This window comes from Ursus americanus, chromosome 21, assembly GCF_024610735.1.
Source record: "Ursus americanus isolate L20-20 chromosome 21, mUrsAme1.1.p, whole genome shotgun sequence".
NCBI classification, from domain to species: domain Eukaryota; kingdom Metazoa; phylum Chordata; class Mammalia; order Carnivora; family Ursidae; genus Ursus; species Ursus americanus.
Window position 1 is genome coordinate 44,380,078 of NC_142147.1, and position 23,457 is coordinate 44,403,534.

Sequence of the window (23,457 nt, forward strand, 5' to 3'; positions counted from 1 at the left end):
AGACCACCAACTCTTTCCTCTCTCATCTCCATTCTTCCATGGAGAAGAATGAGTTTCTTCCAGTGAATTTTATTTCAGTTATTATATTTTCAGTTCTAAATTTTTCATCTGGTTCTTTATGTTTTCTAATTTTTTCTGAGACTATATGTATTTTTGGAGGGGAGAGGGGCAGAGGGAAAGAGAGAATCTTAAGCTGACTCCATGTTCAGTGTGGAGACTAACAAGGGGCTTGATCTCACAACCCTGAGATCATGACCTGAGCCAAAATCAAGAGTTGGATGTTTAACTGACTGAGCCACCCAGGTGCCCCTGAGACTCTATATTTTTTAATTTGTTTCAAGAGGGTTCATGAGTGCTCCTTGAAGCATTTTTACAAGTTACTTTAAAATTCTTGTCAGATAATTCCAATATCTGTGTCATCTTGATGTTGGTATCTACTTATTGGCTTTTCCCGTTCTAGTTGAGATTTCCCTATTCTTGAAATATGGAGTATAATGAATTATTTTCTCTTGTACCCTGGACTTTTAGGGTATTAAGAGACCATAATGCCTTCTTAAAAGTGTTACTGCCAGGGCAACAATCAGAGCTCTGTTTACACATTCCCAGTACCAGTCACCTTGCACATTGGCTGAATCACAATTTTTGGAGTTTTGGATAATTTGTTGTATAGTTATTGTAATGAGAGAGAGAGAGAGACAGAGAGATCCATTTGTATATCAAAGGGGAGATCCTATATGTATGAATATATGTGTGCATATATAATTATTTTATGCTCTGGGCCCTAGGGATATGGGAGCAATAGAGTAAAATGGCTTTAGGGCTCTTGGTGGGGTTGGATTGATAGTGATAGTGCCCCAACCACAGTTTGGGGGAACTGAGAGCTGGGCCGGACATCTGAGATGGCTCATCCACATGGCTGGCAGTTGATGCCTAATGAGGGTGGGAGCATGGTAGTCACAAGGTGGTCATCCTTCTCACGTGGCAGCTAGCCTTCCCCCTGAGTGAAAATCTCAAGAGGACCAACCAAGCTGGCCTTTTCTGACTTAACCTCAGAGGTCATGCAGCACCTATGCTTACACATGAGCTACTAAGGCCAACCCAGATTCAAGAGAAGGGGCAGTATCACTTCAAAGGCTTAGAAGGCATGTTTTAAAACTACTACAGTCTTCCTTCTGGCTGCAAAGTATTTACATGCAAAATTCACTCTTCCTACAACCTCAGAACTCTCATCTATTTTGCATCAGGCTCATAGTCAAGGTCCACAGCCTCATCGTCTAGATCAGAGCCAGGTGTTGAGGAGATCCCATTATTGCTGGAATACTGGAACTCTGGAGCACTTCCAGAGCCAGGGAAGCAGTTGCAACTATTTGGGAAAGCAATAGATGAGTATTTAGGACTGTGCTGCCTATTATGGTAGCTATCAGTCACATGCACCAATTAAATTTAAATTAAAGAAAAATGAGGAGCACCTGGGTGGCTCAATCAGTTGGGCGTCAGACTATTGATTTGGACTTGGGAACTGATCTCCAGGTTGTGGGATGGAGCCCCGCCTTGGGCTCCTCCTTCCAGTCTGCTTGAGATTCTTTCTCCCTCTCCATCTGCCCCTCCCCCTGCTCACACACGTGCTCTCTCTCAAATAAATAAATAAAATCTTTAATTAATCAATTAATTAAAAATTTTAAAACCTGAAAATTCAATTCCTTCATTGCACTAGCTAAATTTTAAGCACTCAATAGCTCCATGTGGCTAGTGATTACAGATTGGACAGCACAGACATAGAACACTTCCAACCTTGCAGAAAGTTCTATAGAACAGTGCTGACTAAACAATATAAGCTCAGGTATACTCTGTGCCCCAGAAATCCTACACTGAATATATGTCTTAATCTGGAGTCTCCCAAAAGCATGCCCTGAGCCAAGGGGACAGGTGGTTGATTTGGGAGGTATTCCCAGGAAACACAGGTGAGCAGGGAAATTGGGACCAGAGGAGAAAAAAGCCAAGAATGGTGCAGAGTCTGGACTACAGTGAGGCAAGTGAGGCGCCAGGGCACTTGCCTGCACCTGAGAATGAGTACCTCCCTAAAGTTAACACCCCACCCACCTTGCTTCTCCACCTTAGTCCCAGCCCTGAAAGGGGGACTGCTGTGAGCAGCTAGAGCTCATGCCTACAGAGCAGGGACCCTCTAAAGACTTGAGGAGTCATGCAGAATACACCTTAGAATCAACCCACTGAGAAAAAGAGAAGCAAAAGTATTTATTCACTGGCTCTCAACCCTCTCTGGTGGAAGATTGCCCCTGGGGAATTAATCCTGGCACTTCCAGCCTGTTCTGCAGGCAGACAGGAGAAAGACCTCAGATGGAGAAGAAAGATACAGGCATATGAGGTGGGAAGCTGTCAGGGTGTTCACAAACTGCCCACCAGATCTACAAGTGAGCGAAAAAATGAGCTGAGGGGATATGGTGGCGGGGCACCAGCTGGGGTGCTATGGTATATCCCAGAAAACCTCCCACGGAGGGGATATGTATGAGCCTTATGGTGATGGGGAGATAAAGACAACCTAAGTGCCCATCACTGGGGGAGTAGATAAGTAAAAGTGCTGTGGGCACACCGTGGAATACAATGCAGCAGTTACAGAGAACTCGGTGTATACCACTATATGGAGAGATCTCCATAAGTTTAAAAAAAAGGGGGCGGGAAAGAGATAGAACGAAATTTATAGCACAGTCCCATTTATGCAGATTGGAAATACATATACATACACAAAATCACAAACTGTAAAGATACATCTTTGCAGCTATATATCGAGTGTGTTAAAGTGGGTACCTGTGAGCGGGTGGGGTGGGAGTGGGGATCGGGAACAGGGAGGGGGAAACTGTGATTCTATGTTATGATCTGAAGAATATGATTAATAACTCTCTGCACCTAAGGGCCAAGAAAAAAAATAAAGGAATGAAAAATATGAAGTGCCTCACATCAAAGCAATTCCCTACCTGCTACACAATTATTATTACCGCGGGGGGTGATGATAACAAAACAACCAGAATCCGTCTGCCTTCTGGAAGCCCTCCTCATCGCCTTCTTCCCAGGCAGCCCCTCCAGTCCCCAGCAAGTTCTCTTGCCCCCAGCGAATGAGGAGCTCCCTATCCTTTCATGCTACCCAGAGGGAGAGACAGGAGAACTGGCGGGCTATGACTCCCGAAGGTTCTCATCTTCTTCTCTGGCTGTGTATAGAATAGGGGGTAAGCACATGAGACTCCGTCCAAACCCCAGCTCTGCCATTAGCCAGCTGTGGGACCTTAGGCAAGTCATTTTTCCTTCCTGTGCCTCAATTTTCTCGCCGGTAAAATGGGGACAAGCATAAAAGGAACAACTCACAAGAATGTTCAGAGCATAAAATGAGTTCCCAGAACAAGCTTAAACCGATGGGGGGAAGCTCCCTCTCTTGTATCGGAGCAGGCTCACCGCACACACCCTGCCTCAGTCCCTGCCCTGCGGTGACCACTTCCTCTCCCTCCACCTGTCTTGGCCTCAATCAGCATATTCCCAAAATTCCAGAAATTCCTAAACTGAGTCAGGGACTCCTTAGGCTCCTGGAATCGAATTTCAGTTTCTCTTTCGTTCTCTGAAGAGCTCTGGGCTTATCTGGCCCCACCCCCACCTGTGAGCTCACCTGACTCCGCACCTGGCCCCACCCCCTCATGCCTTTAGAGTCATTGTGAAAAGCGCGATTTCCATTTGCCTTTTCGCTTTACACACATCAGCCAGGGTTGCTCATTTAGCCTGGCTAAAAAGCGGAGCCATGCAGCCAGGGAAGCAGTTGCGATTTGACCATGGCCATGGCGTGGGTCCTGGTGCTGGTGATTGCGGGGCTGAGCTTGGCCAGAGCTGCCCCTGTCCCCACTTCCAAGCCCACCACAACCTGGAAGGGCTGTGACATTGGCAGGTTCAAATCTCTGTCACCAAGGGAGCTGGAGGCCTTCAGGAAGGCCAAAGATGCTTTGGTGAGTCCCCGTTGTTGTGGTTAACCCTACTCCTTCTGCGTTGGCCCAGGTGCTGCCTGGCTACTGTGGGCTACCCTCCATTCTCCTGCTATGCGCTAGCCTCTCGCTTTTCAGCCATGGCTAAACTCTGTCCTTGCTGCTATGGGTTAAACTCAAGCCCTCCTGTGAGGTCAACCTTCATCCTTGCTGCTATGGGCTAGCCTCCAGCCCTCCTACTGTGGGCTAACCTCTGCTTTTACTCTGTAGGAAAATTCACTAAAAAACTGGAGTTGCAGCTCCCGCCTCTTCCCTAGAAACCGAGACCTGAGACAGCTGCAGGTGAGTTGGAAGCGAAGCCACCCTTACCCTCACCTGGCCCCTCTCCCTCACTCCTTAAGTGGCCCCTTACCTCCTTTATCTCACCTGTCATCCCCTCTGTCTGGTGTCTCCTCACCTGTCCTGTGCCCCTGTCCTTCCTCAACTGCTCCCTTGACCCCATCCCTCCCTTAGGTCCCTTTCTATCGTCTCTCTGCCTGTACCCATGTCCCTATCTCTTTCACCTGTCCCTGTCACTCTTACCTAATTCCTTCTCATTTCTCTTTTCTCTCTCCTGGGTCTATCTCCCACCCAAGACCCTTGCCCTGGCCCGCTGTCACTGTTCACTCTCAATTTCAATTCCCTCCTCCCCTCTCAGCTGTCCTCACCGCTGACTCTCACCTGTGTCCCCCATCATCTTTCTTCCACTGCTCTTTCCCAGAGTCCGCGCCTCCATCCCTCATCTTGGTCACCTGTGCACCCAACCGCCCCCTTCCACCTGGTTCCCTAACCTGTCTGTTCACCCATCCCCATCCCGTCTCTCCAAATTTCTGTGACCCCCATGAGCCACGTTTCACTCTCCCATTTCACTCTTTCACCAGTATCTTCCCTTAGGTTTCTGCCTCTTCTGTATCCTTCATCTGCATCCTTCCTCATGTGTTCCTTTCTCCTGCCTCCCTTTCACCTGGTCCATCACCGGTCCCCATCCTGCGTCACATATCACCTGCCCTCCTTCCCTGCACTCCCGACCTGTCCCCACTTAATGGGCCTTCTTGCCTACGTTTCCTCATCTTTCCACCTTGCCTATTCTTTCTCACCTCTCCTCAGGTGTGGGAACGCCCCGTGGCCTTGGAGGCTGAGCTGATCTTGACGCTGAAGGTCCTGGAGACCATGGCTGACAGGTCCCAGGGGGGCATCCTGGACCAGCCCCTTCACACACTGCGCCACATCCACTCTGAGCTCCAGGCCTGTGTGAGTGCTCGGGGCAGCGGGGTCCTATCTGTGGGTTCTGGGCATAGGGGACCTCACCTCTCTGCCCCAGGCCCTGCCTCACACACCACCCTCCTCTGTCCACAGGTTGAGACTCAGCCCACAGCAGGTCCCCAGCCCCAAGGCCGCCTCCACCACTGGCTGCACCGGCTCTCAGAGGCCTCAAAGAAAGTGAGTGACTCGAGGGGGATGGATGCCTGGGCCCTGGGTAAGGGAAGAGGAGGATGCCCAGGCAATGACAGCATGTTCCCCTTTCACAGGAGTCTCAAGGCTGCCTCGAGGCCTCTGTCCTCTTCAACCTCTTCCGCCTCCTTAAAAAGGACTTGGAATGTGTCGCCAGTGGAGACCTGTGTGTCTGAGGACCTGGACCCACCCCCAGCCCATCTAGGACCCCAGACCTTATTTATGCACTAAGCCCCAGCCCTGCCTTAAGTTATTTCCTCTCGCCCCTTATTTATGAAGCCATAGCACTGACCTATACCCAAAAGAAATGCTTGTTTTTCTACTTTTATACAACATGCACAAATAAACAGAAAGGAATTGGAACCTTTATGATACGTGAATCCTTGAGTGCGTGTATGATTGTGAGTCTGTGACTGAGTGTGGGTGTCTGGGTGGTGTAGGTAAAATGTGTAACTGGCTGTGTATATTTGTGTGTGTCTGATTTCTGCAACTGTGTGCGTGTATGGATTTAAGCGAGGGTCTGCCTGAACCTGGGTCTGACCGCGGATGCATGACGGCAAGTTCATGCCCACATGTGTGCCGTTCTGTGTGCATGTACACACATGTTTATAAGTGTCTCTGTCCATCCCTGTCTGTATGAACTGGGTATCTCTCTGTTGCATGGGTACCTAGGACAAATAGAGGTCTAATCAAGATGCTTTATCCTGTTATGAGTATCAAAAGCCCAACTCAAATGGGGAAAGCAAAAATGAGTTTATTATCACACATAACAAAAAGTCAGCTGGCAGGGCTGTTCTAGGACTGATTAATTCATTATTCAATAACACCATTAGGAACTAAATTCTTTCCATTTCTGTTGGCTGATTCTTACGCTGGCTACCTCATGGTCTCAAGATGGCAGCCACAGCTCCAGCTGTCACAACCAACCACCTCAAACTTAATGGAGTAAAACAACAACCATTTTATCCTGCTCACAGATTCTGTGGGTCACAAATTCGGACAAGGCTCAATGTGGATAGCTTACCTCTGCTCCACAGTGTCTGGGGCCCTGACTCTCCTTCCGTAGTTTTTCTTTTTTTTTTTTTTCCCTGTTGTTGTTGTTGTTTTTTTTTAAGATTTATTTATTTATTTTGAGAGAGAGAGAGAGTGCATGCACGTGCATGGGGGGGAGGGGCAGAGGGAGAAAGAGAGAAGCAGACTCCCCTCTGAGCAGGCAGCCCAACGTGGCGCTCAATCCCAGGACCCTGAGATCATGACCTGAGCAGGAGGCAGACGCTTAACCAACTGAGACACCCAGGGGCCCCAATAAATAAAATATTTTTAAAAAAATAAATAAAATAAAAGCAAAGAAAACCTTCCAGAGAAACTCCCTATTGGATGTGCATGCTTGTCTCATTGGCTAGAATTTAGTCACATGCCTAAGCCTAAAGCAATCAGTGGCAAGGAAGATGTAAGTTGCCCAGCCCATGGCATGAATTTCTTTCCCCTTTGCCTGACACCTGCTTCATAGGATTCCCTTGGAGTTTGAAATAGCCATCCAACTGCCATAAATTAATTAATTTATGTAAGGAATTTAAAACAGTTCTTGACACAGGTTAAGCCCCACATATGTGTTTATTGCTGTTACTCTTATTATTTTAGAATTTTTTTTCTTCCCTGATGCAAACAAAACTCTTCCATGTGTTCCCTTCCTTCCTGCTTAGTTCACTAGTATGAGGATGTAAGTTCTGGAGTTGTGTTGGCCATTTTGTGACCAAGAGGCAAGGAGCCTAGAATATGAAGATATTCTTCTAAGGAAGGTGGACCTAAAGAGTAGGAAATTGGGTCCTTGGTGATATCAATGAGCTGTTGCACCAAACCTCCAACCCTCCTAACTCCGGACTTCTTATTAAATGAGATAACCAAATGTCTTAAGTCATGTTAATTGGGTTTTCTGTCTTTTGCAGCCAGATGTATCCTCATAAACCCACCTTTGTATGCCCAGCATGGAACCTAGAGAAGGTAGTGAATTAATATTTGATAATATGGGGTGCCTGGCTGGCTCAGTTGGTAGAGCATGCATGCAACTCTTGATCTCAGGGTCGTGAGTTCAAGCCCCATGTTGGGCATAGAGCTTACATTATCAAACATATATATTTGCCAGTTAACATTTGAATCATATAGGAGATATCTGAATTCTGGCATATGACTCTCTTCGATAGGCATGCTGGAATTACAGTTGCAAATCCCTTCTCGGAGATGCCAAGGCCTAATAAAAATTTTTGAACTGGATATATTTTGGTTTGGCCTGTTCCGCATCCATTTCTCCTGATAAAGCTCCTCAATTTTCCTTTGGGGAATAACTCCGTTTTCCTACTCCTTCATTTGGCTGAACGTATGACTCAGGTTGGCTCAGTCGGAGCACTCCATCTCCAGAGCACAGTGGCAAGCCCTCCCTTGTCCCTGCTCACGACAGCCTCTGTGTCCGCTGTTCCCTGTGCCTGGGACATGTCCTACTACTCTCCTGCCAACGAGAAGTCTTCACCTGGCCAGTTCCCACTCATCCATATGTCTCAGCTAATACCACCTTCTCCTTCAAAAACCCTTCTGCATGGTGCACTGGGGTTCCTATTGCTTTTATATGCCTAAAAGCTTTCCCATCCTACTTTTCTGGTGACTGTTTAGGTTCAATCGTATGAAATTGCCAATGTTCCGCCATTTCTAACCTACAAAACCGGCGATTTCATGTGGTTCGATCTAATATTATTTTAGTAAACCCCTCCCCCAGGCCACACAACCCAGACACGTGACCCCCCCCCTACCTGGCCAATCAAAGCATTGCATTGCCTTGGATACTACAGTTGGAGCAGGAATGTCATGTGACTCCAGTCAGACCAATCAGAGCCCTTCCCTGATTTTTTTCTCATTTAGTATTGGAGGAGATTTTGCCATTTTACCTTTGGGGCTATGGTGCTAGAAGCATCAACTCTGTGTCTGTAAATAAATGGCCATTTTCCTCACCACATGTTGTTGAAGAGGATGAATCTGAGCTGGGAGAAACAGAGAAGAGAAATGAGTGAGTAAAGTGCCTGGGTGGAATTGAGTCTGGGTTCCAATCTCTAAGGCCAAGTTCCTTGTGGCTTTCCCCCTAATTGTCTACTTCCAAGGTATATGAGCCAACGATGCCCACTTTTTATGTCTAATGCAGGGAAGCTGAGTTCTTGTCACTTGCTACCTAAAGACTCTGAACTAATACGTGTCCCTGAACCTCGGGGCAGGAGCAGGCAGCTCTGCTGGGTTCCCAGTCTCCTGCACTTCTTACAGCAATAGGGCTGCGATTGCCCTCAGCTCCAGGAGGGCAGGGACTGAGTCTGTCTTGGTCACTCCTGGGTCTCCAGTGCCCAGTACAGGGCCAGGCACAGAAGAGACACTCAAACATTCCCCTCGGATGATACTATGCCCTCTCTCACCTCGTGTACCTGTTCCTTGGGTTTAGAGCTCTCAATTTTGAAAAACAAGCATGGCATTGGCACTGATAAATATTTCTCTACCAAATGGTGTTACAGGTGAAGGAAGGCGGTTGGAGTGTTATCCAAAGAGCTGAACTGGGGACCATGTTGGTCCCAGATATGTCAATGGGTGGATACCAAATTCTGAGATGGCAGTTCCTAATTTCGTTTTGAAGGCACGTACACCCCACCCCAAAGCTTGGGTCTCCATGGAAATCAGACTGTATACCACTTCTACGGACAACCCTCCATTGGTTTCACATAGCTCTGAGAATAAAATCTTGACTCTTGACCCCAGCCCACAAGGTTCTGCAGAATCTGTTCCCTGCTTGTCTCTCCCCCCGCCTCCCCTCCCACTTGCTCCGGTCCAGGCATACTACCTCCAAAACAGCAAGCACCCTTTCCTCAGGGCCTTTGCACATGCTATTCACTTTGCCTGGAATGTTTTTCCCTGGCTCTTCCTATAAGGGATTTCTTCAGCTCCAGCACCACACTTCTTGGGCCCGCAACCTAAAGTAGGCCTCCCAGTCATCCCGTCCCATCCTGTTCTCATTCGTTCCTTGGCACTTGTTTACCCCGACACATTATTTACATGCTTGTTTACTGTGAACCCCCTTCTAGCTCCACGGGGCAGGGGTTTCTTGTTTTGTTTTATGCAACTATTTTGTTCACTGTTGTATCCCCTGCACAGGGCCAGGTACACAGTACATGCTCAATAAAGCTTTATTGGGTGAATCAGAGACAATATAGTCAGATGGTTGGGTGTGCAGGATTTGGAGGCAGTAAACTTTCCAATCACTGTGCTGTCATTTCGTGGCTGTGTGATCTTGGGCAAACTCCTTAACCTCTCTGAACTTCAGATTCCTCCTCTAGAAAACTGGCTGCACATACTACACAGATCTGTTGCAGAGGATAAATGCAATCACACTGAGTAACTCCATTTTGCTGGGCTCTGGGTTGCAAACTCTCTACTTGCATTGGGGAGGGTTCGTGAGCACAGTGCCTGGCGTGTGGGAAGCCCTCAGTATCCAGGAGTCGTGATGATGGAGATGGATGTGTGGCTGGGCCCCTGGGTGAGGGAGCCTCATGGCCTGTGAGTCTCTGGTGCTTCTGTCCTTGCTGCCTCCCACCCTGTCTGCCCAGATCCATCCCCCTCCCTCCTGCTCTGTTTCTATTTCTGTCTTTCTCTCCTCCTCCCCAGGCCTCAGGGGGGCCCTGGCTGGCAAGAAGCCTTCTTCCTCCTTCTCCAGGATCAGGAAGCATTTTTCACTGCAGGCCTTCCCCTCCCCAAGGGCTGGGGCACCCCACCCCACCAACTTCCCTTCCCCAGCCACAGCCCTCAGCCTCACCTGAGAAACTCCTCTCCCCCACACCGTCCTCTGTGCTCCCAGCAGACTCCCTCTGCACCTAGGATCCCCCAGATTCCACACAGCAACCAATGAGCTTTTTCCCTCATCCCCTCCCCAAGGCTGACTGGATACCCATGCTCGGCCAGGGTCTGGGGAGCCATTCCTTAGCCACCAGACAGACACCAGAGGCAATACAGTGTAGCAGTGAGGGTAGACAGAGGTCAAACTGCCAGCTCCCTTATTTCTTCACTTGGGGGCCTTGGGCAAGTGACTTTCACTTCTCCCTGGTTCAGATTCCTGACTGTAAAATGGGACCAAACATACCTACTCCAGTTAGCTGTCGGACCTGAGAGAGAGGAGCTGGGCTTAGCACAATGCCAGTGTGTGGAATGGACATCCAGCAAATGCTCAGCAGAATTCTGTGGTTAAGAATACAGCCTCACAAGTCAGGCTGCCTGCCTTTTTAAATCCCAATTTTGCTATTTCCTGCGCTGGTTCTGTGACCGTGGGCAAGTTAATTTTTCTGGGCCTCAATTTCCTCATCTGCAAAACGGGATAACAGCACTGGACATCCAGGGCTGTTTAGCAGATTAAATGAGTGCTTGGCATATAGTAAGCACTCGCTAAATGTTAGCTAGTATTATTTTTATTATTCCCCACCTCTCTCTCAGGGGACCGGAAACTATTTCAAGTCTCCCTGGTCCCAACTAGCCATCCTTCAGGCAGTCTCACTTGAGTCCTTATGCTGTAATCCAGGTCACGCACACACATACACCCCAAGACAGACACACACAGAGGTCAGCAGAGCGGCCTCAGACACAGAAAAAAGTTTAATTCTGCTGCGGCGGAGGGTCCCGGCTCCGGCAGGGAGGGGGGATTTGGTTTTGGATTTTGTTCATGTGGGGATTTATTTGGGAATAGGGGAGAGTCTGGTCCTTCCAGTGGGACCTGCCCGGGAGAATGTGTAGGGAAGAGGTAATCGGGAGAGATGGGGAGACTGGACAAGAAATGGGAGAGCAGAGGGAGAAGAGACGACAGGACAGAGAAAGGAGAGACAAATAGTGAAGGACAGACACGTAAGACAAAGACGACAGAGGGCGGGACAGAGATAAAGGGAACAGAGAAAGGGGGACCCCAAGCCAGACCCGATGGGACCAGGGAAGTGAATGGAGGGGGGGCTTTGGAGGCCGCCGCGGGACAGAATAGGATCTAGTCCAGCCAGATACAAGAAATAGGCCCCTCGCCCCTGCCCCGGGTCCCGGGCGGGGGGAGGGGGCTCGTGTCTCAGTGCTGCAGTGTCGGGGGGGCCCTGCCCCTCCCCGCGCTTCGCTGTGTAAGGCACCGGCTCCAGCGAGGTCCGCGAGCGCGCGGGGGGAGGGTCAGGAGGGGGGCGAGGAGTCCGTGGAGGAGGGGGGCCCGGCTGCCCGCCCCCTAACTCCCCCTGGCCCGGGGGCGTGGCCAAGAGCCGCAGACGAGGCAGCCCCGCCCTCTCCGGGGAAGAGATGGGCGTGTCTCCGCCTCTAGTCCAAAGACTAGGCGCCGCGCTTTCTCGAGACCCCGAGTCCTGCCCCAGCGTCCGGGCGGCTGGGCGTTTGTCCGCGGCACCCAGGCGTCCCGGCGCCCGCCCGCCTCTCACACGGTACTCTCCAGCATCCACTCGGTGCTGGTAAAGGCCAGGCGTGCCCTGGCGGAGCCCAGCCCCAGGTCTCCGTCCTCCCCGGCCGCGCCCCCTCCGGCCCCGTCCAGGTGCGGCGTGGACCGGTGGCGCTTTGTCCGCCGGGCGCGGCGCGGGTAACTGTGGCTCTGGAAGAGCGCCCCGTAGTCCCCGTCGAACGAATAGCGCTGCTGCGGCCTCGGCCGGGCCGGGGCCGCCCCAGGAACCAGAGCTAGAGTGGGAGGCGCCGAAGCTGGTGGCCCCAGGGCCCCGGAACGGCTCCTCCGAGGGCCCGCCGCGGCCCAAGACTCCTCCCCAGAGGTCTCCTCAGACGGCAGCAGGCACAGCGAGGTGGCCGAGCCGCCCAGGGAGCGTCCAAGGACGGTCTCCGGCTCCGCGGAAGCCGTCTCGGCCGCGGTGGCCTTGGCCTCGACCGCCACGGCGGCAGCAGCAGCAGCGGGGGACGCCACCTCACGCAGCGCCTCATAACGGTCTTGCGCCGGCGGGGGCGGGGCCTGCGGTGCGCCTGCGCCATTGGTCTGCGAGCACACGTGGCTGACTCGCGGCGGCGACCTGGAGGTACCCTTGACGCGGCGGCCGTCCCCGTCGCCATAGACCTTATAACGGATCATGAGCAGAACGATGAAGACGAGGACCGATGCGACGATGACGCCCCCGATGGCGATGATCATCGTGCCACCCAAGAAATGGGCCCTCAGTGGGCGGCAGGGCGCGGGATCCCCAGCTGTGGTGAACTGCACGCAGCCCACCACTCGAGTGGCCGGCAGTGCCGTGGCCCCGTCGTCGTAGACAGCCAGCACGCACAGATCGTAGGCGCGGCCTGCTGCCAGATCATTCACCAGGAAGGTCTGGCTGGTGGATGGGATCATCCTGCAGGAGGGGACGGCATCAGCGCTGGGTTAGCTCCCCTATGAAGTGCATCGCTTCGTTTGCATGTCCCACCCGTGGTGACCACTGGGGACCAAACCATGCCTCGCTACCGGTATTTCACCCTCTATGGGACAGTAGCAGCCATTCAAACGACAAATTCCCATCCTATCAGGACCCCTGCTACAGGCCCTGCCCTCAGAGCCACTCCTTGTGGTGTCTTGTCACCTATTAGGTACTACCTGCCATTCCTGTTCCTTCATCTACATATCCTGGCCCCTGCAAAGGAGGAGTGCTATAGCTTTTAAGTCCTGACCTCAAGGAAAACACCTCCTGGCAATGTCTCACTTTTATTGTGACAAATGCCATTCAAGGTCTCTTATCTACATATTTCCACCTTTTAAGGGGCCCGATACAACAGGCCACCTCCCATTTCCTGTATGTCCCCTCCTCACTCAAGTGGACAATGAGGTCAACTCACACCCTCTGTCTTACTTCTGGCACAATGAATGCTCTTCTAGTTCCTCTTTTCTATGTATTCCCATCCTTTCCGGGGAAACTGATTTAGGCCACATCCCTCATCTGCATGTCCCACCTCTGGGTAAATACATCAAGCTGTGCCTATCTTCTGGGACAGTTACCAAACCCCTCAACTACATATTCCAACCCACTATGGGGCTATGGCTATAGGCCACTCCCCTTTTGATTGACCAGTGGCTTCCAGGCCACACTCCCAAGGCCTACTAGGGATGGTTTCCCTACTGTACCTAGGATCATGTCCACTCTTTGCATGTCCTGCAATCAATCACCCTGTGTTTATGCTCTGCCCCATAGCACCAGAGGTCATGAAATCATGCCCCCCAGGTAAATTTCGTCTGTAATTGGGTCAAATGTAAACAAGCAAGCCTGCCCCTTTCTTACTATAGGCCCCTGCCCACCAGTGAGGGGCAGTGTAAAGAAGCGGTTAGGCTGACAGTCTCAGAGACTTTGTTTGAGTCTCTCTTCCACTTGCTAGCTCTGTGACAAGTTTCTTAACCTCTCTGTGCCTTGCTTCCCCAAAATGGAGATATTAAGAACTCCTTCATCATAGAGATAATGTGACATGTGAATGAGTTAGCACACCTAAAGCCTGGCACTGAACAATTTCATCATGATTAGCTTGCATCCCTCCCAGTGTTGGCCACTAACTCTTGCTGTGGCTTACACTTTACTGCCAATTGCACTCTCCCCATCTGTAAGACTATTCCCTAGGCCTTGACCCTCTTCTGCTGGGCACATCCCTTCTGTGCTCTTGGCTAAGCCAGGACTGCCATGTCCACAGGAATTCGCATGTCCAGCACTCAACCTCACAAGCCGTCCTCACCTACAAAACTCTTAGTGGATCACCAGAGGCAAGGACTGCCGCCTCATCTGCCCGGGACCAGGCAGCAGGAGCTCCATGTCCTGAAAGAGGCCACGCCCCCATCTCCACAGGCCTCCTCTCTCAGAAACTTCACATTCCCTGCAACCAGACCACCTCTGCCTCCTCTGGTCCTGAAGCCCACCTCAGCTCCCTTAGCACCAAGAGCCACCCTTCAACCAGCAGATTTCAAGTAAGGGCCCCACCCCCTCATAAAGGCCTACCCACATTTCCAACTGACCCCCTGCCTGCCATTTCACACACCACCCCCCACCCCATCCAACCTCAGGCCCCTAGCTGTAAGTCTTCCTCTTCCCCTCCTCTCCCCTTCCCAAGAGGCTTGGATTCCTTTTGCTCCTTCCCCCAAAGTAACCAGTTGCTAAGGGCTCCCCACTTTTCAAGGACAGAGGCTGGCTCCTTAAGAAAGCTTCAGCCCCTGTGTCTCTAATTGGCTGCAAGACCTAAGAAAGCAGCAGAGGAGGCTTCTGGTTGGATGTCACCTCCACCCGTGGCAGCAGTGAGGAGGTTAACCCCTACAGCACCATAGCACAGGCATCTGCGATGGGGTACAGAGGACTGGAACTGTGGCCTTATGGGGACAGGAAGAGACCAGGGGTTTGCCACCCTGCTGGGGACAGAGGGCCACCAACATCTGCAGGGTCTGAGGATCCCCCCACCCCACCACATAGTGGCCAAGGGTTAGACAAAGAATGAAAGAGAGAAACGGAGAGGTGGAGAGTCCCAGAAACCAAGAGTCATTTACAGAAATGTATTACCTTTCTCCCCTAATCCCTGCCTGGCAAACAGTAGGTGCTCAATAAATGTGTGTTCAATGTCAAAAGGGCAAGATTAGGAGTTAGAAGGCTAAGGCCTGGAATCCTGGCTCTGCCACTTTTCTCTGTGACCTTGAGCAAGTGATTTCCTCCCACTGAGTCTCAGTTTCCCTGTCTATAAAATGGGAGGGGGGATCATCACTGCTTCACAGCCGAGTTGGGAAGATGGAATGATGTAGCATAGGGCCTAGCACAGAGCAGGAGCTCAGTGCCCAATAAGGGCAGGAGGGAAAGAAGGTTCGGACAGAAAGAGCCAAAAGCAAGAGAATAACAGAGATGATGGGAGAAAGTAACCTTTTCATGTCTGCCTATACGGTAGAGATCTGCCCACACCAGGGCAAGGGCTTCTAACCCAGTGGATGGTGGACATAACTTATGGGTGTCTATAAAATGGGAGGGGGTATCATCACTGCCTTGCAGCAAAGTGGAGATCAAATGATCATTTATATGTTTTTCTCATACTTTTCCTTTTCTGTTCTGTAAGGTACCCAGTGGGTTGATACAGTAACACTAGTATATAATCTGTAAATATAAAGGTAACTATAAATATGTAAGTGTGTGAATATATTTCATGTTCCAAAATGTTTCACTGACAAGGTGCACAACCAGACACGTTTGGCCAGCAGTGATACAGACCATGAACCCCAGAGAGCAGAGGTCATGCTGGGCACATTCACGTCTGGCTTGTGTGGGGTCTCAACGAAGATTTACTAAATGCATGAAAACCAGAAAGAGAAGTGAGACAGAAGTAGAGAGAGAAGGAGACAGGGCAAATGAGAGCCCAAGACAACTCCGCACGGCCATCTAGAGAACCCCAGCTGAGCAAGAAGGCCAAGGGAGTGGACAGATGAGGGGAGGGCCGCCGGAGTAGGTGGGGGGTCCTGGGACTGCAGCACCCACCTGTAGACAAGGGAGTCATCCGCGGAGCTGTTGTACTGGACCTGGTACATGCGGATGCCGGGCACAGGCCTCTGGGCGGGCCAGCGGATGAGCACCGAGTTCGAGGTGAGCTCAGCCGCCACGAGCCGGCGCTCAGCGGCCGATTCGTTGGCACCAGGGCGGCCGGGCGTGGCGATGTCAGAGGAGCCGGGCTCGGTGAGGGGCGGCGGGGCGGCCGGCGGCGGCGCCATCAGAGGCAGGGGCACCACGCACACCTCCACGGGTGCCGTGGCTTCCCCGGCGGCGTTGGAGGCGATGCAGGTGAAGGTGCCGCTGTCCCGTAAGGTGGTGATGGTTACATCCAGCGTCCCATCCCCCCGCACCCGGGTCCGGGTCGAGTTCCCCAGCAACCGGCCATCGGGCGCTACCCAGTGCACCACGGGCTCGGGGTCCCCCACGGCGCGGCACCGCAGGCTGACCGCCTGGCCCTCCACCACCAGGGCCCGGCCCCCCGCCTGCCGCGTGATCAGCGGGGGTTCACACAGGAACTCCTCCTCTGGGATGGACCAGAAGTAGCGGTCAGTGAGGTGCTCGGGGGTGGCACACGTCTCCAGGTCGTCCTCCCGGGTCAGCCGCCGCAGCCAGAGCAGCTCGCAGTTGCAGTGCAGGGGGTTGCCGCCAAAGCTGACCGTGAGCGGCGTGGGCGGCTTCGGCCCCGAGCCCTGGGACCGCAGGAAGAGCCCATCAGGAGGCAGTTTATGGAGGCGGTTGGAGGTCATGTCCAGGCGAACCAGTTTGTGCAGCTGCACGAAGGTACCTTCGGCGATGTGGTCGATGAGATTGTGGTCCAGCGTGAGGGTGTTCAGGTTCACCATCTGGCCCACCGCCTCCCACGGCAGGGCCTCGAGGTTGTTGTAGGACAGATCCAGGTCCTCCACCGTGGACAGGAAGGCATCGAAGGCGGCGGACTCCACCCGGCGGATCTGGTTGTTGCCAAGGATCAGGTGGCGGAGGTTGCCCAAGCCGCGGAGCTGGTCGCCACGCACCTCAGCCAGGCGGTTGCTGTCGAGGTGCAGGGCGCGGAGGGCGCGGAGGTCGGCGAAGGCGCCGGCGGCCACCTGGCCGATGGTGTTCCGGGACAGGGTGAGGTGCACCAGGCTGGTCATGTTGGCGAAGTCTCTGCGGCGGACGGCCGCGATGAAGTTGTCAGTGAGCCGCAGCTCCACCACGCGCCGGTCGATGGCCGGTGGCACGAAGAGCAGGCCAGTCTTGGCGCACAGCATGGTCAGCGTGGGCGCCACGTTCTGGCAGATGCAGCGGCCGGGGCAGGGCTGACCGCGAGATGCCCCAGCCCAGAGCAGCAGCAGAAAAGGCAGGGCAGCGGGCGACGGCGAGAGGAGCGCCGAGGAGAAGGGGCCCGGAGCCATGGTGCAGGGGGAAGGCGGGAGGAGTGGGTCGTGAGACCTGCAAGGGAAGGAAGGAGCCGGGTTACCCAGGAGCCGGGCTTGACCACCAGCCTGGCCGCCCACCATGTCCTGCTAGGAGTCTGACCTGGGTCCCTCCCTTCCCGACATCCGGGCAGAACAGTGGCAGGAGTGACCATCAGCTGGCACGCATTTTATTTTTAACAGACAATATTTTCATGCTGGTTGGTAAATTACATTGCCCCACCCCCTGAGTGTCCTAATCCTGACTCTGACCCTCCTCTAGGAGGCCCAGACCTCTCATGATTTCCCAACCGTAGGGGTGACACCTGGCCCAGCCTGGGCCTTCCAGTACCCACTAAATATTTTTGAAAAATCACAGCTGACTAGGATTTAAGGTCATGGATTTCAAAGCCATAGTCCCTGGGTTCAAATTCCAGCTCTGACACTTACTAGCTGTGTGACCTCGGGCAAGTGTCTGAACCTCTCTGAATCTCGGTTTCTTCATCTGTAAAATGGAGATAAAAACAGGCCTTACCTCTGTGAGGATTAAATGGATTAACGAGCATAATGCACTGAGAACCATGCCTGTCACATCAAATGTGTTCAACAACATGTAGGTGATTGTTATCATCATGCTCGAGTGCCCGGTATGTGCCAGGCATAGCAGCGTGCACTGTTATTAAGAGTAAGTGCTCTGAAATCAAACAGACTCAGGTTCAAGTCCTGGCCCCCCCACTTACTAGCTCTGTAACCCCAAACTAATGATTTCCCCTAACCTAGGCCATATTTTCCTGATTTGTAAAATGGGCTGATCATCGTACCATCTTCAGTGGGTTGTTGCAAGGGTTCCGTGGGCTCATTCAGGGGGGCCACACTCTGCCTCTGCAGAGCACAGGGCCTGCCACACAGTAAATATTCAATAAATGTTAAGGGTAACCTCCCCCCCCCACACACACACCCGTGGGAGTGGCCGAGAGAATCTGAAAGTAGGAGGGGCTAAGAAAAACACACATCTTCCTGCTCAGCCTTGGGAAGTCCTTCTCTGAACCTGGTTTCATCCTGGGCCCTGATGAGCTCCCAAGCAGCGGGCAGCCTTTCACGCTCACATCAGTGGGCGCATACAAGGCCCCATACGTGCCCACACTCACATGCACTCTCACACACTCACGCTATGCCTCTGCTCCAGGCAAAACCTTCCGGCGGGGATTCCCCTGCGGCGCCTGCAGCCCACGTCATGTCAGCTCCCATCACAACACAGGGTGGGTGGGGGGTGAAGAGGAAAGGATGGGAAGGGGGCGTCCCTGAAACTGTTTTCACCCCACCCCGCACCCAGTCTCTGCTGGCCCACCTCCTAGGAATCTGCAGTTGGGGCTGTGGCCTGCTGTGGCCCTAGATCCTTCAGCCTGTGGGGAGGGGGAACAAGAGAGTCAGAGAGAGAGAGAGGTGAAGAGACAGGGAAAGACAAGTGGGGGTGGGGGGGGATGGACTGGCAGAAAGAGAGAGAGAAAGGGACAAAAAAAGAAAGAATCTGAGGGGCGCCTGGTGGGTTTATGTCAGCAGAGCAGGTGACTCTTGATCTCATCGCACTGAGTTCAAGCCCCACATTGTGCCAAGCGCTTACAAAGATAAATAAGTAAACAAGTAAGTAAAGACATAAAAGGAAAGGAGAAAGAATCTGAAAGAAAAGTGCAGAGGCAAGGAGCCAGCCTGAAGCCAAGAGAGACCAAAGAACAGAGGAGGAGACACAGAGAAGGGCACTGAGATCAAGAGATGAAGAGAGGAAGAGTGAGCCAGAAGAGGCAGGAGGAGATCCTAAGACACTATAGAGAGAGACCAAGATGGAGACAGAAAGAGATAGAGATGGAGAGCCAGTGCCTGGGCTGGAGAGAGGACAAGAGGCAGAGTCAGGGAGTCCCACCGTGTCTCTAAGCGCCCCCCATTCATTGGTCTTGCCCTCCGCCTGGCAGATTGCTCTGTCTCAGATGGAAAACCCTGGCCTGAGAGGCGGAGCTCCTGAGTTCGGAGGCCCAGCTTGCACCTGCTTGGTCTCCCACAGCTGGGGTGGGACTCAAGTTGAAGGAATAATAACAGCTATGGAAATAGCTGACGTTTATTGAGAGACAGTGCAATGTCGCAGGGAAGAACCGGGACCTGATGGCTGGGGCTCGTACTCCAGTTCCTGGCTGCGTGACTTTAATCGGGTGACATCCTCTCTTTGTGCCTCAGTGTGCTCATCTGTAAAATGGGGATGATGATAGCACCTGCCTCATGGCGTTGTTTTAAGTATTCCGAGATAATAGAGTATAACACGTTTAGAATAGTTCCTGACAGAGTAAACCCTGCATAAATATTAGCAGCCATCACCATCATCATCATTATTGTTATTATTGTTATTACTATTATTATTAACATCATTTTCTCTGGCTCTCTCTCAGTCACCAGCAGGTCAGGTGACCAGGAGATCTTCCCACACACATGCACGCGCACACACACACACACACACACATACACACACAAAATGGTAAACCATGTCCATATCACTCTCCAAATGCAGGGGGTCACTTCATGTCGTGAAACTCTCTGTGCCCTTTTCCGATATCATCAGGAGACTTCTGTCGCAACCACCTTACCCATCCAGAGAGGGGATGCCTCCAGGCCTGAAACCCCCACCTACCACCCATGCCCTGGCTCTACTACGAGCCCTGACCCCAACACGATGCTCCTGACCTTGTTGCCCCCCCCCCCCCCGCCCCTTGGACACTGCCATACCCTGCCCTATAATCCATACCAGGCAGGGCTTCAGGCCTCCAGCTGGCTCAGAACAGGCCCAATCACTCCACATCTCTCTCCCCAGCCTGAAGGACCCCACTCACCTCTCTGCAGGGAGTCAGGGCCTGGGCCGGTACCTGCAAAGGAACAAAATGACCCTATTAGCATCCTTTGGGCTCCTCTCTGAAGACCTGCCTCAGAGACCATCTCCGCCAAGGAAGTCCCTGGTGTGATCATTCTCCCTGCCCTCCTGCTGCAGGCTCTGGACGGTCTCAGACAGACCCAGCGAGTCGTTTCTGGAATCCAGGGAGTCTGGGCCTCAGGACTATTCACCCTCCAAACCCAGGAGTCCAGGACTTAACCCTTTGTCCTCTGCAGGCTCACTAGGCCAGAGACCCCAGCCCCCTCCTCCCTCAAGACCCTGGTGTCTGCAACCCCAGACTCTTCCTTCTTCAAACTCCAGAGTCCAGGCCTCTGTTTCTTCTTTTCTCAAGACCCAGGAATCTGGCCTCCCAGACGCCTTCTCTTTCAGATCCAAAATTCCAGGCTCCCAGCCTCTTCCTTCCAGAGTTCACATTCCCAGTCCCCCAGCTTTGAAGAGCTGAGTGGTACCGAAGGTAGGAAAGAACCAGAGGTCCCCATCCTCGCCGTTACACCATTGTCACACCAACATGTGTGGACCTGCCAAAACCCACATGGACCCACAACCCAAGTCTCTGCATGTGGGTTTCCAGGGACACACCAGCATAATGTGTGCCTCCCACCCTCCATGGGCTCTTGGCTCAGCATGCAGACACACTTGTGTCCTTGGACCCCGTGGATGGACCCCAGCATACCACAGGTCGCACCACATAGGCCCCAATCTCACTGGGCCAAGAAGTGAGGTCAGCCTCGTGCCAGGGAGACAGACACATGCGTGCATATTGCCCTGCACGCATATGTTTGAACGGATACAAGCCCAATCCCCAGAGACCAACACTGACACATAAATGGACTCACAATACAGACACACACCCTCAAGGTGGACACACCTGCACACAACCACACGTGTACAACACTGACCTTCCTTTGCACATTCATACATACTCGTGGACACACACAACAGAGAAACCCATGTGCCCCCTTGCAGACAACCAGATACATGCTCCTACAACAGATACACACTTGCACACTAGCCAACACATAGGGGCACACACATATAACATATACTCACTTACACACACAGGTGGTACACAGGTGCATGCTCTTAAATGCCCAAACACATCCCTACACACTCATACAACTTCACATATCCCCCAGGATGCATGGTCACAAAACCGATCCATCCCCACACCACCAGATGCACAAATGCACACACTAGCAGATACACATCTCACACACATACACAGAACTAAGCATACACAGACACACAAAACTGATACACACTCAAACAAGCACACAGGCACAAAAAGATCCACCTTGCACAGACATTCTGAGATGTTCACTCATTACAGACACATGCTCACACAACAGCCTGTGAGGGATTTTACACACTTCCAAAATGCACACAAAATATTGAACCACAGTAGCATAGTCAACAGATAGGCATAGATTCACACTCACACACAGTCATGAACACACATCCCTCCTAGCTCTGAGGTACCCCCACCCCACCTACTTCCCAGGCCAAAGAAATCTTAACATCCTTCCCTCCCAGCACCCCCCCGCCCACCCCCAACCAAGGCACCAGCCAGGGCCTGAGGTCAGAGTTCAGCAGGTGGAGTCTCAAAGGGTTGGGGGACTGAGTCCTAGAGCCCGGCTACAAGGCAATCCCCCCACTAGCAGCCCAAAGGTCCCCCCTGGCCTGGCCATCTGTATGCCGGCAACTCCGGCCCCATCTGCGGAGATCTGGCGGGTGGGGGGATTAGGGTGGGGTGGGTGGGAAAGGGCCGGGTCTGTGCCCCTCCCCTCGGGCCCATCTGTCCATCCCTCGGCCTCTCATCCCTCCATCTGTCCACCTACCGGCAGCCCATCCCCCCCCTCCCAGGCACCGGGAAGGGGAAGACATGGCCGTCTCCCCCAAGGACCGCTGAGGACCCCCCAGTTGACCGAGGGAGCGGCAAACTCCCCTCCCCCAAACCCTCACAGAGGCCTGGACCCACAAGCAACGAGCCCCAGCCCCCGGCCGGGAACCTGACGTGGACGCACAGACACACACCCTCGGAGACATACAACCCGCAGACACACACACACACACACACACACACACACACACACACACCACAAATGGACACCCGAACGGGCACACCCGGCTACACAAACCCTAGGATGGACATCTAACCTGGACACAAACACCCAACGCAGCCAGCCCCGCGCACACTCGCTGGGGGGGGGCGGGGGGTACCCACACCTGGGCACACAACCCACGCACACACACCTGCACGCAGCCCCTCTGATGGGTGCGCGACAGCCCCCCAGACACACAGCCGGAGGGGCAGCCACTCGGGGGGACACACGCGCGCGGCCGGACACAGCACCTCGGCTCGACACCCAGCACACACCCGGATGGCCACACAAGCAGGGCGCCGCACACGCCGGCGCCGGGCACACACAGGGCCGCGCGAGCGCACGCCGGGCCCGCCGCAGCGCCGCGGACACACACTCACACGCTCGCACGCTCACACCCGCGCTCCCACCGGCGCCCCCGCCCGCCGCCTCCCGGGCCGCTGCGGTCCGCGCTCACCCAGCCCGGGGGGGCCCCGGGCCCGGCCCCGCCGCCGCCGCCTCGCTCCGCGCCATGGTGGGGGGAGGGCCGGGGGAGGGGGCGCGGTGCCGCGGGGCCGCCTCCCTCCCGCCTCCTGCCCTCCCTCCCGAGCCGCCGCCGAGCTCCGCCCTCCGCGCCGCCCGCCGCCAGAGCCCCGCCGCCACCACCGCCGCAAGGGGGGAGGGGGCGCCGACCGGAGGGGGCGGGCAGGGCGGCCGCACCGCCCAGACCCCCGCCCCCGGGCGTTCCGCAGACCCCTCTCCACTGTGGAGCCGCTGGCCCGCCCCCGACCCCTCCCCAGCCCCACCTCCAGCCCTGCCGGCTTCCCCGGAGACCCCCCAGACCACGCCCCAAAGGGCGTGGGGACTTGGATCTCGCAGCGGAGACCTGGGATCATGTCCCAATACCCAGGGGAACCTCAGACCATGCCTTACCTCCTCTGAGGACCCAAACCATGTTCTACTCTCCTTGGTGACCTCACACACTGCCCCATACTCCAGTGGGGACCCCAGACATATCCCAGCACCCAAGGGGATCGATCTAGAGCATCACCCGCAGGG

General features: G+C 53.6%; 2 protein-coding genes across 7 annotated transcripts; one reads left to right on the forward strand and one right to left on the reverse strand.

Annotated features, from left to right (window-relative positions):
• Positions 1–3,830: 3,830 nt before the first annotated feature.
• Positions 3,831–5,644, forward strand: LOC123784995 (interferon lambda-1-like). Of its 2 annotated transcripts, none has more exons than XM_045786531.2 (5): positions 3,831–4,001; positions 4,248–4,319; positions 5,124–5,267; positions 5,373–5,456; positions 5,546–5,644. In XM_045786531.2, exons 1-5 carry the CDS (start codon positions 3,831–3,833, stop codon positions 5,642–5,644), a joined length of 570 nt encoding a protein of 189 aa, XP_045642487.2. The 2 variants fall into 2 exon arrangements, with proteins under 2 accessions (XP_045642487.2, XP_087726896.1); XM_087870770.1 differs by having other exon boundaries at positions 5,549–5,644.
• A 5,472-nt stretch (positions 5,645–11,116) lies between these two features.
• LRFN1 (leucine rich repeat and fibronectin type III domain containing 1) lies at positions 11,117–22,981 on the reverse strand. 5 transcript variants are annotated; one of them, XM_087870768.1, is made up of 6 exons: positions 22,877–22,981; positions 20,259–20,291; positions 18,207–19,620; positions 17,836–17,890; positions 15,980–17,422; positions 11,117–12,850 (listed from the first exon to the last, which is right to left on the reverse strand). In XM_087870768.1, the coding sequence occupies exons 5-6, from the start codon at positions 17,383–17,385 to the stop codon at positions 11,938–11,940; spliced, it is 2,319 nt and encodes a 772-aa protein (XP_087726894.1). In that variant the 5' UTR covers positions 17,386–17,422; positions 17,836–17,890; positions 18,207–19,620; positions 20,259–20,291; positions 22,877–22,981; the 3' UTR covers positions 11,117–11,937. The 5 variants fall into 5 exon arrangements, with proteins under 5 accessions (XP_087726894.1, XP_087726893.1, XP_087726891.1 ...); XM_087870767.1 differs by having other exon boundaries at positions 18,554–19,620; positions 20,174–20,291; positions 22,877–22,972; XM_087870765.1 differs by having other exon boundaries at positions 20,174–20,291; positions 22,877–22,972.
• Between the last annotated feature and the right edge of the window lie 476 nt (positions 22,982–23,457).

What these genes read in the sequence shown, in the direction of transcription:
- LOC123784995 (XM_045786531.2), top strand. Translation starts at nt 3,831, where the DNA reads ATGGCCATGGCGTGGGTCCTGGTGCTGGTGATTGCGGGGCTGAGCTTG. An exon ending in GGAAGGCCAAAGATGCTTTG is followed by an intron (nt 4,002 to 4,247) that starts GTGAGTCCCCGT and finishes TTTACTCTGTAG; the next exon opens with GAAAATTCACTAAAAAACTG. An exon ending in TCTCAGAGGCCTCAAAGAAA is followed by an intron (nt 5,457 to 5,545) that starts GTGAGTGACTCG and finishes CCCCTTTCACAG; the next exon opens with GAGTCTCAAGGCTGCCTCGA.
- LRFN1 (XM_087870768.1), bottom strand. Translation starts at nt 17,385, where the DNA reads ATGGCTCCGGGCCCCTTCTCCTCGGCGCTCCTCTCGCCGTCGCCCGCT. An exon ending in GATGACTCCCTTGTCTACAG is followed by an intron (nt 12,851 to 15,979) that starts GTGGGTGCTGCA and finishes CCCCTCCTGCAG; the next exon opens with GATGATCCCATCCACCAGCC.